The 12689-nt window shown below is 41.0% G+C and overlaps 1 protein-coding gene and 1 pseudogene across 7 annotated transcripts in view; both read right to left on the reverse strand.

The window, feature by feature from the left end:
• Positions 1–714: 714 nt before the first annotated feature.
• Positions 715–9303, reverse strand: LOC311099421 (annotated as a pseudogene). Its single transcript, XR_014615713.1, has 8 exons — positions 9290–9303; positions 5859–5951; positions 2290–2499; positions 1861–2011; positions 1434–1579; positions 1293–1304; positions 1012–1083; positions 715–909 (listed from the first exon to the last, which is right to left on the reverse strand). The product of XR_014615713.1 is annotated as an uncharacterized misc_RNA (transcript).
• The window catches only part of LOC311100272 (erbin-like), a 126642-nt gene continuing 121023 nt past the window's right edge, over positions 7071–12689 (reverse strand). For all 6 annotated transcript variants that reach the window (XM_084141120.1, XM_084141121.1, XM_084141122.1 and 3 more), the window contains 3 exons: positions 11012–11104; positions 10703–10777; positions 7071–10542 (listed from right to left, as the gene is read on the reverse strand). In XM_084141120.1, the coding sequence (XP_083997246.1) occupies positions 10435–10542; positions 10703–10777; positions 11012–11104 (276 nt within the window). In that variant the 3' untranslated portion in view covers positions 7071–10434. The remainder of the gene's footprint in view (positions 10543–10702; positions 10778–11011; positions 11105–12689) is intronic.

The raw sequence follows: 12689 nt of genomic DNA on the forward strand, positions 1-12689 counted from the left end.
CCAAAGGTGCTTCAACAAAGTACTGAGTAAAGGGTCTGAATACTTATGTAAATGTGATATTTTTTTTCTTCTGTTTTATATAAATTAGCAACAATTTCTAAAAACCTGTTTTTGCTTTGTCATTATGAGGTATTGTGTGTAGATTGATGAGGGGAAAAAAGCTATTTAATCAATTTTAGAATAAGGCTGTAACGTAACAAAATGTGGAAAAAGTCATGCTTTTGGAGTTAGTTGTTAGATATTACTGCACTGTTGGAGATAGAAGCACAAGCATTTCGCTACACCCGCAATAACATCTGCTAAACACATGTATGTGACCAATAAAATTTGATTTGATTTGATATGGACACAAATCAATATCATGATAAATTGAACGATAAGTGTATAACATGAATGTGCACCAGTTACTTTTTTATATTACCCTGAAAACGACTACTTTAAGTGTTGTTGCTATCATTGTCCCATTAGCAATTGTCCATATTAGCTGACTTATTTTATTTCAAAACTTCACAAAGGCTACTTATCGTTATTATCGATATTAGTAAATCCTTGATAAATGGTCGTTTCGGTCGGTATTGAACATTTTCCGTTTATCGTCCCAGCTTAATGCACACCCTTTAAGGTGAGGTGCAGACTAACAAAATAACATAAAACTATACACATTTAGGCTTGAATGCCTTAACTCAGGGTCATGACTAAAGACTTCACCACAGATAGAAATGTCCTGTTTTATTTAATTTACAAAAGCCTTCAGGCTTATCTCAAAATAAAATATTTTGGAAACCACAGACTGCAGATCTGGAGCGGCTGCGGCTCCTCTGCCTGGCTCTGGAGCGCGAGAGTCTCTTGTGGACGCCCCGAGAGCTGTGGGTCTCGCTGACCTTGGGCCGCGACCTCTGAGAGAGTCTGCTTCTGGAGACGAGAAAGCAAGAAGGGGAGAATTTATGTTATTAGACCAAATCAAGTTAACTTTATTTGCCTGTGAGAGGAATTCTCAATCCCGGACCGTACCTGTGCCTGGAACGGGACCGATTCTTCCTCGTTCTCGAGCAGGAGCGAGACCACGACCTTGTTCTGGATCTCCTGGACGGTCAGGAGCGACTGGACAAGCATTTCTTCACTTCCTCTGAAAGAAGAAGTGCTTGGTCAGACTAATCATACCCTCAGACTAATCTCAGTCTGAGAAAGACATCATGTGAAGTTGAAACATTCTCCATGTATCTATCCCTATACTTGTATTTCCATCTGTAGTAAAGCCTAAGCATTTTATTATTACAGAATATCTGCCTTACTTTTCTCCAACGCTGTGCCTTCAAATATGTCAAATTTAGGAATATTTTTTGTTGGGAACTAATTTTGACACAAAAAAAACGAGGATCCGTGCGGATGACAGAGAGTGAGCTGACTGTGGTTGGCCTCTGTCCTGGCTCTACTATGATGGTGGCGATGGTGGACTGGCCTCTCTGACCCTCTTCATCACGTTCTCCAGCTCCTTGGCTGCAGCCTGAGGGGTCAGCTCTTGGGGCTTCACAATGGCGTTGTTGGAATGGTTAAATCCTGACCAAAAACACGTTCGATCCTGTTAATGCACAACTCGGACAGCATCACAACACAACTTCGTGAGCATCACATCACCGTCCCAGAAAGAAAGAACAATAAACTTAAGAGCAAGTTCGTTAATTGGTAAGTCTGTCAATTTAAGGTTGCCAAGACAGTATCTAGCTACATTATTGGCTGTTGATTTAACATGTAGTTGGAGGGAACGACAATTATGTTTCAGTTAAACAAATATTCAGCATTTACAGTGAACATGCACAGATTTCTAAAATACATTATAATTTAGATTTTTTTGAGGCGTACTCCGAACATGATGCCGTTGAAGGTCTATGCTCTGGTCGGTAAACTCCACGAAGGCAAAGCACATGGGCTGTGTCTCATCCCCCGCCATGCGCACAAACTTCACATCGCCCACCTGCTTAAAGTACTCCAGCAGCTGCTCTGCAGTAGTGATCTATGGAGGGAGAAGAGAGCGCATTTGATCATTATTGCAATGAGCTAAATGTCATAAGATCATGGCATCATCCTATGACAAATTATAAGTGTTGAACTATTGTTTTTAAACACACACAAAAAAACAGGTGCTACATCCAAGTGCCAAACCCTTACTTCAAATACAAACATTTGAACTCTGAATTTTGCACTTAAATCATGCATTTATGTCAATGGGAAATATGTATGGAAATTTGAATACGCCGCATAATACTACAGTTACTCTTTGGTCCCTGTTACCTGCGAGTTGAGGTTGCCGACGTAGACGGTCCTCCTGATCTCGTCCACCTTGGAGGGGTCCACATTCCCAATGAGAGTGGGCTGGGCGAAGGACACCCCACCTGCTCCAGCCACAGCTAGGGCCGGGGTCGACACTACAGGGTCCAGAGAAGCTATGGGGACACTCAGCTGCTGCAGTAACACAAACATAGATAGAGCAAGGTTTACTAGCTAGGCAAGTAGAACGTTGAAATGAAGATTAAGAGATTTTCAGGTAGGATGTACTGCACATAAACACAGTTTCAAGATATTTTTAGCTCTGATTGTCCTTTGTTCCCTTATGAAAATAAGAACGTTTTTAAGTGCAGTCGCAAAAACCATCAAGCACTATGATGAAACTGGCCCTCATGAGGACCGCCACAGGAAAGGAAGACCTAAAGTTACCTCTGCTGCAGAGGATAAATTCATTAGAGTTAACTGCACCTCAGATTGCAGCCCAAATAAATGCTTCACAGAATTCAAGTAACAGACACATCTCAACATCAACTGTTCAGAGGAGACCGCGTGAATCAGGCCTTCATGGTTGAATTGCTGCAAAGAAACCACTACTAATTAATGGAGTGCTCAGTGCTGTCCTTGTGCATTAACTCGCAAACATGTTGAAGTATAATATTACAGAGACAGTGCAATTAAGTTGGATATTGGACAAGATAACAATATGCATTAGGCCATCTTGGATCTGGGATAGTGTTAGTGTGGAAGCTAATTTGTATTCCTAATGGAAAATAACAAATCACATGCGCCAAATACAACCGTGAATTGCTTACTTACAAGCCCTTAAATAACAATGCAGTTTTAAGAAAATAGAGTTAAGAAAATATTTACTAAATAAACAAAAGTAAAAATTGTTTATATATATATATATATATATATATATATATATATACGCTACCGTTCAAAAGTTTGGGGTCACTTAGAAATGTCCTTGTTTTCAAAAGAAAAGCATTTTTTTTTGTCCATTAAAATAACATCAAATTGATCAGAAATACAGTGTAGACATTGTTAATGTTGTAAATGGCTATTGTAGCTGGAAACGGCAGATTTTTTATGGAATATCTACATAGGCGTACAGAGGCCCATTATCAGCAACCATCAGTCATGTGTTCCAATGGCACGTTGTGTTTGCTAATCCAAGTTTATCATTTTAAAAGGCTAATTAATCATTAGAAAACCCTTTAGCAATTATGTTAGCACAGCTGAAAACTGTTGTGCTGATTAAAGAAGCAATAAAACTGGCCTTCTTGAGACTAGTTGAGTATCTGGAGCATCAGCAATTGTGGGTTCGATTACAGGCTCAAAATGGCCAGAAACAAAGAACTTTCTTCTGAAACTATTTAGGGAAGAAGCAGTCAGCTGGTATTCTGTCTATAATGGAATAGCCAGAACAGTAACCGGATCTCAACCCTATTGAGCTGTTGTGGGAGCAGCTTGACCGTATGGTACGTATGAAGTGCCCATCAAGCCAATCCAACTTGTGGGAGGTGCTTCAGGAAGCATGGGGTGAAATCTCTTCAGATTACCTCAACAAATTGACAACTAGAATGCCAAAGGTCTGCAAAGCTGTAATTGCTGCAAATGGAGGATTCTTTGATGAAAGGAAAGTTTGAAGGACACAATTATTATTTCAATTAAAAATCATTATTTCTAACCTTGTCAATGACTACATTTCCTATGCATTTTGCTATATTTCCTATTCAAACTCATTTCATGTATGTTTTCATGGAAAACAAGGACATTTCTAAGTGACCCCAAACTTTTGAACGGTAGTGTATATAGTACCAGTTAAAAGTTTGGACACACCTACTAATTCCAGGGTTCTTCTTTATTTTTACTATTGTATACATTTTAGAATAATAGTGAAGACATCAAAACTATGAAATAACACATGGAATCATTTGGTAACCAAAAAAGTGTTAAACAAATCTAAATATATTTTATATTTGAGATTCTTCAAAGTAGCCACCCTTTGCCTTAATGACAGCTTTGCACACACTTGGCATTTTCTCAACCAGCTTCATGAGGTAGTCACCTGGAATGTATTTCAATTAACAGGTGTGCCTTGTTAAAAGTTAATTTGTATATATATGTATCAATCAGTTGTGTTGTGACAAGGTAGGGGTGGTATACAGAAGATAGCCCTATTTGGTAAAAGACCAAGTCCATATTATGGCATGAACAGCTCAAAAAAACAAAGAGAAATGACAGTCCATCATTACTTTAAGACATGAAGGTCATTCAATATGGAACATTTCAAGAACTTAGAAAGTTTCTTCAAGTGCAGTCGCAAAAACCATCAAGCACTATGATGAAACTGGCTCTCATGAGGACCGCCACAGGAAAGGAAGACCCAAAGTTACCTCTGCTGCAGAGGATAAGTTAATTAGAGTTAACTGCACCTCCGATTGCAGCCCAAATAAATGCTTCACGGAGTTCAAGTAACAGACACATCTCAACATCAACTGTTCAGAGGAGACTGCGTGAATCAGGCCTTCATGGTCGAATTGCTGCAAAGAAACCACTACTAAAGGACACCAATAAGAAGAAGAGACTTGCTTGGGCCAAGAAACACGAGCAATGGACATTAGACCGGTGGAAATATGTCCCTTGGTCTGATGAGTCCAAATGTGAGATTTTTGGTTCCAACCGCTGTGTCTTTGTGAGACGCAGAGTTGGTGAACGGATGATCTCCGCATGTGTGGTTCCCACCGTGAAGCATGGAGGAGGTGGTGTGATGGTGTGGGGGTGCTTTGCTGGTGACACTGTCTGTGATTTATTTAGAATTCAAGGCACACTTAACCAGCATGGGTACCACAGCATTCTGCAGCAATACTATCATTTGTTTTTCAACAGGACAATGACCCAACACACCTCCAGGCTGTGTAAGGGCTATTTGACCAAGAAGGAGAGTGATGGAGTACTGCATCAGATGACCTGGCCTCCACAATCACCCGACCTCAACCCAATTGAGATGGTTTGGGATGAGTTGGACCGCAGAGTGAAGGAAAAGCAGCCAACAAGTGCTCAGCATATGTGGGAACTCCTTCAAGACTGTTGGAAAATCATTCCTCATGAAGCTGGTTGAGAGAATGCAAAGCTGTCATCAAGGCAAATAATATATTATATTTGTTTAACACTTTTTTGGTTACTACATGATTCCATGTGTGTTATTTCATAGTTTTTATATCTTCACTATTATTCTACAATGTAGAAAATAGTACAAATAAAGAAAAACCCTTGAATGAGTAGGTGTGTCCAAACTTTTGACTGGTACTGTATACATATTTTTAAATGTTACACAATAAAATACACTGGAAAGAAACATTTGCGTGTCTACCTGCTATTTAAATGTATGATACTTAGGTTAGCTACAATTTCACAGGTTTGACCAACCACAAGACCACATGATTTCACAGGAATTATGTTGACTACACAGTAACACTCATTATGTCAACAACATCACTTGAATAAACTTGGGCATACACACATTTCGCACATGGGACTACTATCAAAGCTTTTTAAATAAATTAATCAGTGTTGGTTAAATGTTGAGCCACGCCAACACTGGAAAATGCTCTCGAAGCTTTATGTAACACACTTTGGACGAGAAGGGGAGTGGTGTATTGCTGCAAGAGAACACAGACGTGCATTAGAAATGTCATGCATGTTGCATAAACACAGTTTACATGTGTCAAGTTACAGTTTTGACTTAAATCTGCTTGAAAATCTATGCCAAGACTTGAAAATGGTTGTCTAGCAATGATCAACAACCAATTTGACAGAGCCTGAAGAATGTTTGAAAGAATAATGAACAAATATTGTACAATCCAGGTGTGCAAAGCTCTTAGAAACGTACCCAGAAAGACTGTGTTCGTTGTCATTAGCTTATGCCTGCTCATACCATAACCCCACTGCCACCATGGAGCACTCTGCTCACAACGTTGACATCAGCAAATCTGCCCGGTACAGTTGAAGCCGGGATTCATCTGTGAAGAGCACACTTCTCCAGCATGCCAGTGGCCATCGAAGGTGAGCATTTGCCCACTGAAGTCGGTTACGACGCCAAACTGCAGTCAGGTCAAGACCCTGGTGAGGACAACGAGCACGCAGATGAGCTTCCCTGCGACGGATTCTGACAGTTTGTGCAGACATTCTTCGGTTTTGCAAACCCCCAGTTTCATCAGCTGTCCGGGTGGCTGGTCTCAGACGATCCCGCAGGTAAAGAAGCCGGATGTGAAGGTCCTGCACTGGCGTGGTTACATGTGGTCTGCGGTAGTGAGGCTGGTTGGACGCACCTCCAAATTCTCTAAAACGATGTTGGATTGTGTAGAGAAATTAACATTACATTCTCTGGCAACAGCTCTGGTGGACATTCCTGCAGTCAGCATGCCAATTGCACACTCCTTTAAAACCTGAGACATCTGTGGCATTGTATGACAAAACTGCACATTTTAGAGTAGCCTTTTATTGTCCCCAGCACAAGGGGCACCTGTGCAATGATCATGCTGTTAACTACTTGTCTTCTGTTCAATTTATATAACAGCATTCCAACCTTGTTTAGCATTATCTAGTCCAAATATGTTTTTTTGTTTTTTGATATTCTTAATCCTAAAATGTCTGTATTGTATTAAGATGCATTTCTTACAACTATCTTCAACATATTACTGTCATATAGTCTGGCATGGGAAATTGCCACATTCAAGCCTTTAGGAAAGAAAGGAGAGAAAGTCACTCAATGAAGGAAACAATTGTAAAGAGCATTAGTTTATTTCTTATTTTCCACAGGTTACCTCAGAAACAGTTTTACTATATACAAAATCTGGAATGTTGAATAAATGCATATAAATCATCTTACTGTAGCTGTTTCCAGAGAATCTGTTGAAATAGCTATACATTAAAAGGGTTGCGTTTGCATTGCAATTTATTGCTGGTTTTACAAACTCAAGAGTGACTAATGCCATGATTAATTGATTTAACTTTTTTAAAAGTATTTACATTTTGATTAGTAATGTCTAAAAAGTCACAGGAGACTGAGCTAAATAAATAAAAACAAGGTCGGAGCGTGAAGAGAAGACCAGTTTTTCTTGGATATGGCAAACAGGTGACCCCCTAGGTTTTAGTCCCAGATCGTCCACCGTCTATTGGACAGTTATTTTCTTTCTTACTGTTTTGCCACAAATATTTTAAAAAATATGAACTTGACCCAAGAAATCTCATTAGATTGTTCCAATTCCCAGATAGAAAGTAAAAGAACACAGTGCCCACAACAAAACAGCACAAAAGCATAATTACAATGTTCAAATTTAAAACATGATGTACTGACAGTAATCTTGCGATGGGGGAAATGCAGGAGAGAAATCTTAACAAGTCAATATGTTACCTCTCTAGGCTAATATTGACCAATGACAAATATTTGCAGTTATGAGCATGCCACTTGGTCTGCAGTTGATTTTTTTTAAAAACAGGACAGTTTCAGTTGGGGGCAATGTTCAGTTGGAATTCAAAATGGAAAAAGGGGAGCGAACATCATTGACACAGTGTTTTCCATTTGAGTCACAAGTTGACAGTAACATGAGTATAATCTTTAGGTGTATGCATAAAGTAACATTGAATTACATACAGGTACAGTAGATTACATGCATACCATTTGAAATTTGTGAAGGATTTGGATGACGACAATGTCATTAACTTTGTGAAAAAACAATTATCAATCTCTGATAAGTACTTTATATACACTCTGTCACTATTGTGTTTGCGTTACAATCCATTTACAAAAAATGTTCAGTGGGGCCATAACTTGTAGATATCTTTGAATTGGATCGTTTCCCTTTCTATAGGAAATATTTCTAAAGGTTTCAAAATAGACAATTCATTGGGTGACTTCATGCAAACACATACATCTATAGACTGTTGATTACACCAAGTGGACATAGCATAAAAGCTTTTAAAAGCATTTTTATAACTTTACACTATTCAATTAGAAACATTACAAATGACTTTGCAGCTCTGATTGAGTTTATTTTACACTGGGGTAAAAGTTATTCATGTTTGTACAGATACATGTAACCAGTTGGTTTGAACGGTTTTCTGAGCAGTCAAGTTTGGGAAAACCTGCAACATATGTAAGCCTAGGGCTGAGTGACGCAAGAGCATTCACTATTATACAATGCAGACTTTTACATTTTAGTTTCTTTGCTAAAAAGATCTGTAATGTAACTCCCCATGTTGTTTTTCATTAGAAAAGATTCTTTACAATATAAAATCCTGTATAACAATCAGCGATCTCTAAAAGAGTTTTCTTCTTGCCGTTTTTAAAAAATAGGTTTTTAAAAATGCAACCGGATGTCTTTCTGACTGAAAATAAAGCCTCTGACTATTGCTATTAAACCATTGTGTCGAGTAAGGTGGGTGTACTCAAGAGGAGAGTGTTTAGTTTGTTGTGAAGATAAATATGTGAATATTGCTTGGGTCTCAGGGTAGTCACTCCCTCCCTCCCCTTGTTCAAACAGTTCAAGGTCTATGGCACTTAACAGCTCAGTCCCCCCCCCCACCCCCAGCGTAAAGAAAAGAGTCCATGCATGAAACAACACTATCCCAACAAAAAAAGAGAGTGAAAAGCCTAGCTTGATGTCTAAAAATAAGATTTTTATACACAAAGGCAAACTATGGTTGTTTTCCCCCACTTAAACAAAAATATGTTAGACTGACATAAACCCCTTTTTAATCTCAAAGCATTGTGTGAGTGTTCTCTAGTCACCAATGGCTGCCTTGTGGGAGAAGCCCTTTAGAATCTTACCAACATGAGTGGAAGGGGCCCAGAGACCAGGCCTACACCTGCTCGGAGTCTGATACAGGCTGCATCTCAAATGACACCCTATATCCTTTGTATATAGTGCACCACTAGTATGTAGCGCACTTTGGGGAATAGGGCGTTCCTCCCACCAGCACCTGCCCAACACCTGACCATGGTCTCAACATGTTTTGGTGACCTAACATTACCACTCTGCCTCCTGACCCACTATCTCACATCACATCCTGGCTAGGCTAATTAAGGCCAAGCAAATACATTCCTCTATTGTTACTCCCAGTCAGTTTCCCCACAAAGAAATATCATGATCCGTTCCATATCCCAGTCCCAATTCCATTTCACATACAAAGAGCGTTTTACAGCATCCAAGCAGTCAGCAACCGGGGTAGTTGATTCAGTGACAGAGTGTCCTCGTCTGTTAGAAAGGTTTTGTTCAGGAGTTGAGTGACGGCACAGGCAGTGGTCTTTTCAGGTGAGGGATATTCCAAGCCAGTGGTGCCATGGAACTGCTCCTAGTATATACTGGATGTATGCAGTGTGTGGCTCACAGGTTTTATGGAGGCAGAGGCAAATGAATTGTCCTTCTAAACTATCCACCATGTACAGGACCCAGTCAAAAATGGTCACAATTGCAAGTAGTCAGGGGGGAAATTCTTAAACATCTTTCTGAAAGCGCAACCCAGCACTACATTCATCTCCACAAGAAAGCACCTAACATTGTCCCCCAGATCAAATCTCGCCTAGGTCAAATAAGTGGTCTCAGCATCTTCTTAAATTAAAAAAAGACATGATTTAAAAAGGGCAAATAAGATGTCAGCAGAGAGAGAGAGAGAGAGCGAGAGAGAGAGACAGAGGGAGCCCTGCCCTCTAGTGGTCAACTACAGTTAATGCTCAACTACAGCAACTACAACTCCGTATTGATGTAGGTCAATTATTATCTTTAAAAAAACAAAGTCTAACGTTACAGAAAAAAATCTCTGTGTCGTTGGAGCACACACCGTCTCTGCAGCGTCCTCTGTGTAAAAAATAACCGTGCTATCCCACAGTGACGGCTTCTTTAAGACGACCAAGTAGACAACGCATGCTTCCAGATGTTTGCCCCCCTCCACCCCCCCCCAGGTCCCTCTCCTCCCCCAATAAGTCGACTTGATGCAGTGGTTTGGCCCCCATTATCCCAAAAGCTCTAAAAGGTTCTCTTCACCATAAAGCAGTTCAGGTCTTCTATTTATAGACAAGGCCCCTCTATGTATAAAAATAAGAAGGATTGGAGTTCATCACTCCACAGTCCCGCCTGTCTCTCTCTACGCCGCCAACTCTCGGACGATGATCATATCAACAGTGGTGGGAAACGTCTTCAGCAGTGCCACGGCATTCCCATGGTCAACGTTCACAAAGCTATATCCGTTCGCCTGGGGGGAAACAAGGAGAGATATAGCTCAACACCAAGATGGCAACTTTGGCTCTGATGTGTAAGGTATTTTGTAGTAGGTAAACGTGTTCAGCAAATAATCGATACAGTATCGATTTATAGTGATGGGGACATAGAGGGAATGGTATTATTGGGTTTACCTGGAGGATCTTGTCTCCAGGCTGGAGTATCTTGGAGGCAGGTCCCTCAGGCTGGACCCTTGTCACGAAGATGCCCTGAGAGAGGAGAGAGAGACGAATCACACCCATCTGGTTAACAACACTCATGACATTATTTATTGATTGATAGATTGTTGCAGAATCCGTACAAATGCAGTAACAAACTGAATTGCTATACAGTTAACAACTAACATAATGCAAACCTTACAGAGGCCTCAATTGTGTAAGTGCTTAGATTAAATGTCACATGCAGTGGGCTGGAAAAATAAGAGGGCCGATGAGTGTACATACATTATCGTCTGGACGAAAGGGATTTCCCCGTCCTCCCACTCCTCCTGATATACTGAACCCCAACTCTGGGTTCTTCTCCACTTTCACACGGAACTGGAAAACAGACATTACATTACTACCTTCACAGGGGACTTTACTGTAAACTGTACATTTGAATACGAGTCACATACCGTGCATTCGAAAAGTATTCAGACCCCTTCCCCTTTATCCACATTTTGTTACGTTACAGCCTTATTCTAAAATTGAATAAATATAAAATGTTCCTCAATCTACACACAATACCCCATTATGACAAAGCAAAAACTGGTTTTTAGACATTTTTGCGAATGTAAATGTAAAACATAAATACCTTATTTACATAAGTATTCAGACCCTTTACTATGAGACTCGAAATTGAGCTCAGGCGCATCCTGTTTTCATTGATCATCCTTGAGATGTTTCTACAACTTGATTGGAGTCCACCTGTGGTAAATTCAATGGATTGGACATGATTTGGAAAGACACATACCTGTCTATATAGGTATGGTCCCGTGTAGCTCAGTTGTTAGAGCATGGCGTTTGCAACGCCAGGGTTGTGGGTTCGAATCCCACAGGGGGCCAGTATGAAAAAATGTATGCACTCACTAACTGTAAGTCGCTCTGGATAAGAGCGTCTGCTAAATGACTAAAATGTAAAAATGTATATAAGGTCCCAAAGTTGACAGTGCATGTCAGAGCAAAAACCAAGCCATGAGGTCGAAGGCATTGTCCGTAGAGCTCCGAGACAGGATTGTGTTGAGACACCGATCTGGGGAAGGGTACAAAAACATTTCTGCAGCATTGAAGGTCCCCAACAACACAGTGGCCTCCATCCTTCTTAAATGGAAGTTTGGAACCACCAAGACTCTTCCTAGAGCTGGCCGCCCAGCCAAACTGAACAATCGGGGGAGAAGGGCCTTGGTCAGGGAGGTGATCAAGAACCCAATGGTCACTGACAGAGCTCCAAAGTTCCTCTGTGGAGATGGGAGAACCTTCCAGAAAGACAACCATCTCTGCAGCACTCCACCAATCAGGTCTTTATGGTAAAGTGGCCAGACAGAAGCCACATGACAGTCCGCTTGGAGTTTGCCAAAAGGCACCTAAAGGACCACAAGAAACAAGATTCTCTGGTCTGATGGAACTAAGATGGAACTCTTTTGCCTGAATGCCAAGCGTCACGTCTGGAGGAAACCTGGCACCATCCCTACGGTGAAGCATGGTGGTGGCAGCATCATGCTGTGGGGATGTTTTTCAGTGGCACTGTCTGGGAGACTAGTCAGGATCGAGGGAAAGACTGAGAGATTCTTGATGAAAACCTGCTCCAGGGTGCTCAGGACCTCCGACTGGGGCGAAGGTTCACCTTCCAAGAGGACAACGACCCTAAGCACACAGCCAAGACAACGCAGGAGTGGCTTCAGGACAAGTCTCTGAATGTCCTTGAGTGGCCCAGCCAGAGCCCGGACTTGAACCCGATCGAACATCTCTGGAGACCTGAAAATAGTTGTGCAGCGTTTGCTCCCCATCCAACCTGGCAGAGCTTGAGAGGATTTGCAGAGAAGAATGTGAGAAACTCCCCAAATACAGGTGTGCCATGCTTGTAGCATCATACCCAAGAAGACTCGAGGCTGTAATCGCTGCCAAAGGTGATTCAACAAAGTAC

This window comes from Coregonus lavaretus (genome assembly GCF_964263955.1).
Source record: "Coregonus lavaretus genome assembly, chromosome: 24".
Taxonomy (NCBI): domain Eukaryota; kingdom Metazoa; phylum Chordata; class Actinopteri; order Salmoniformes; family Salmonidae; genus Coregonus; species Coregonus lavaretus.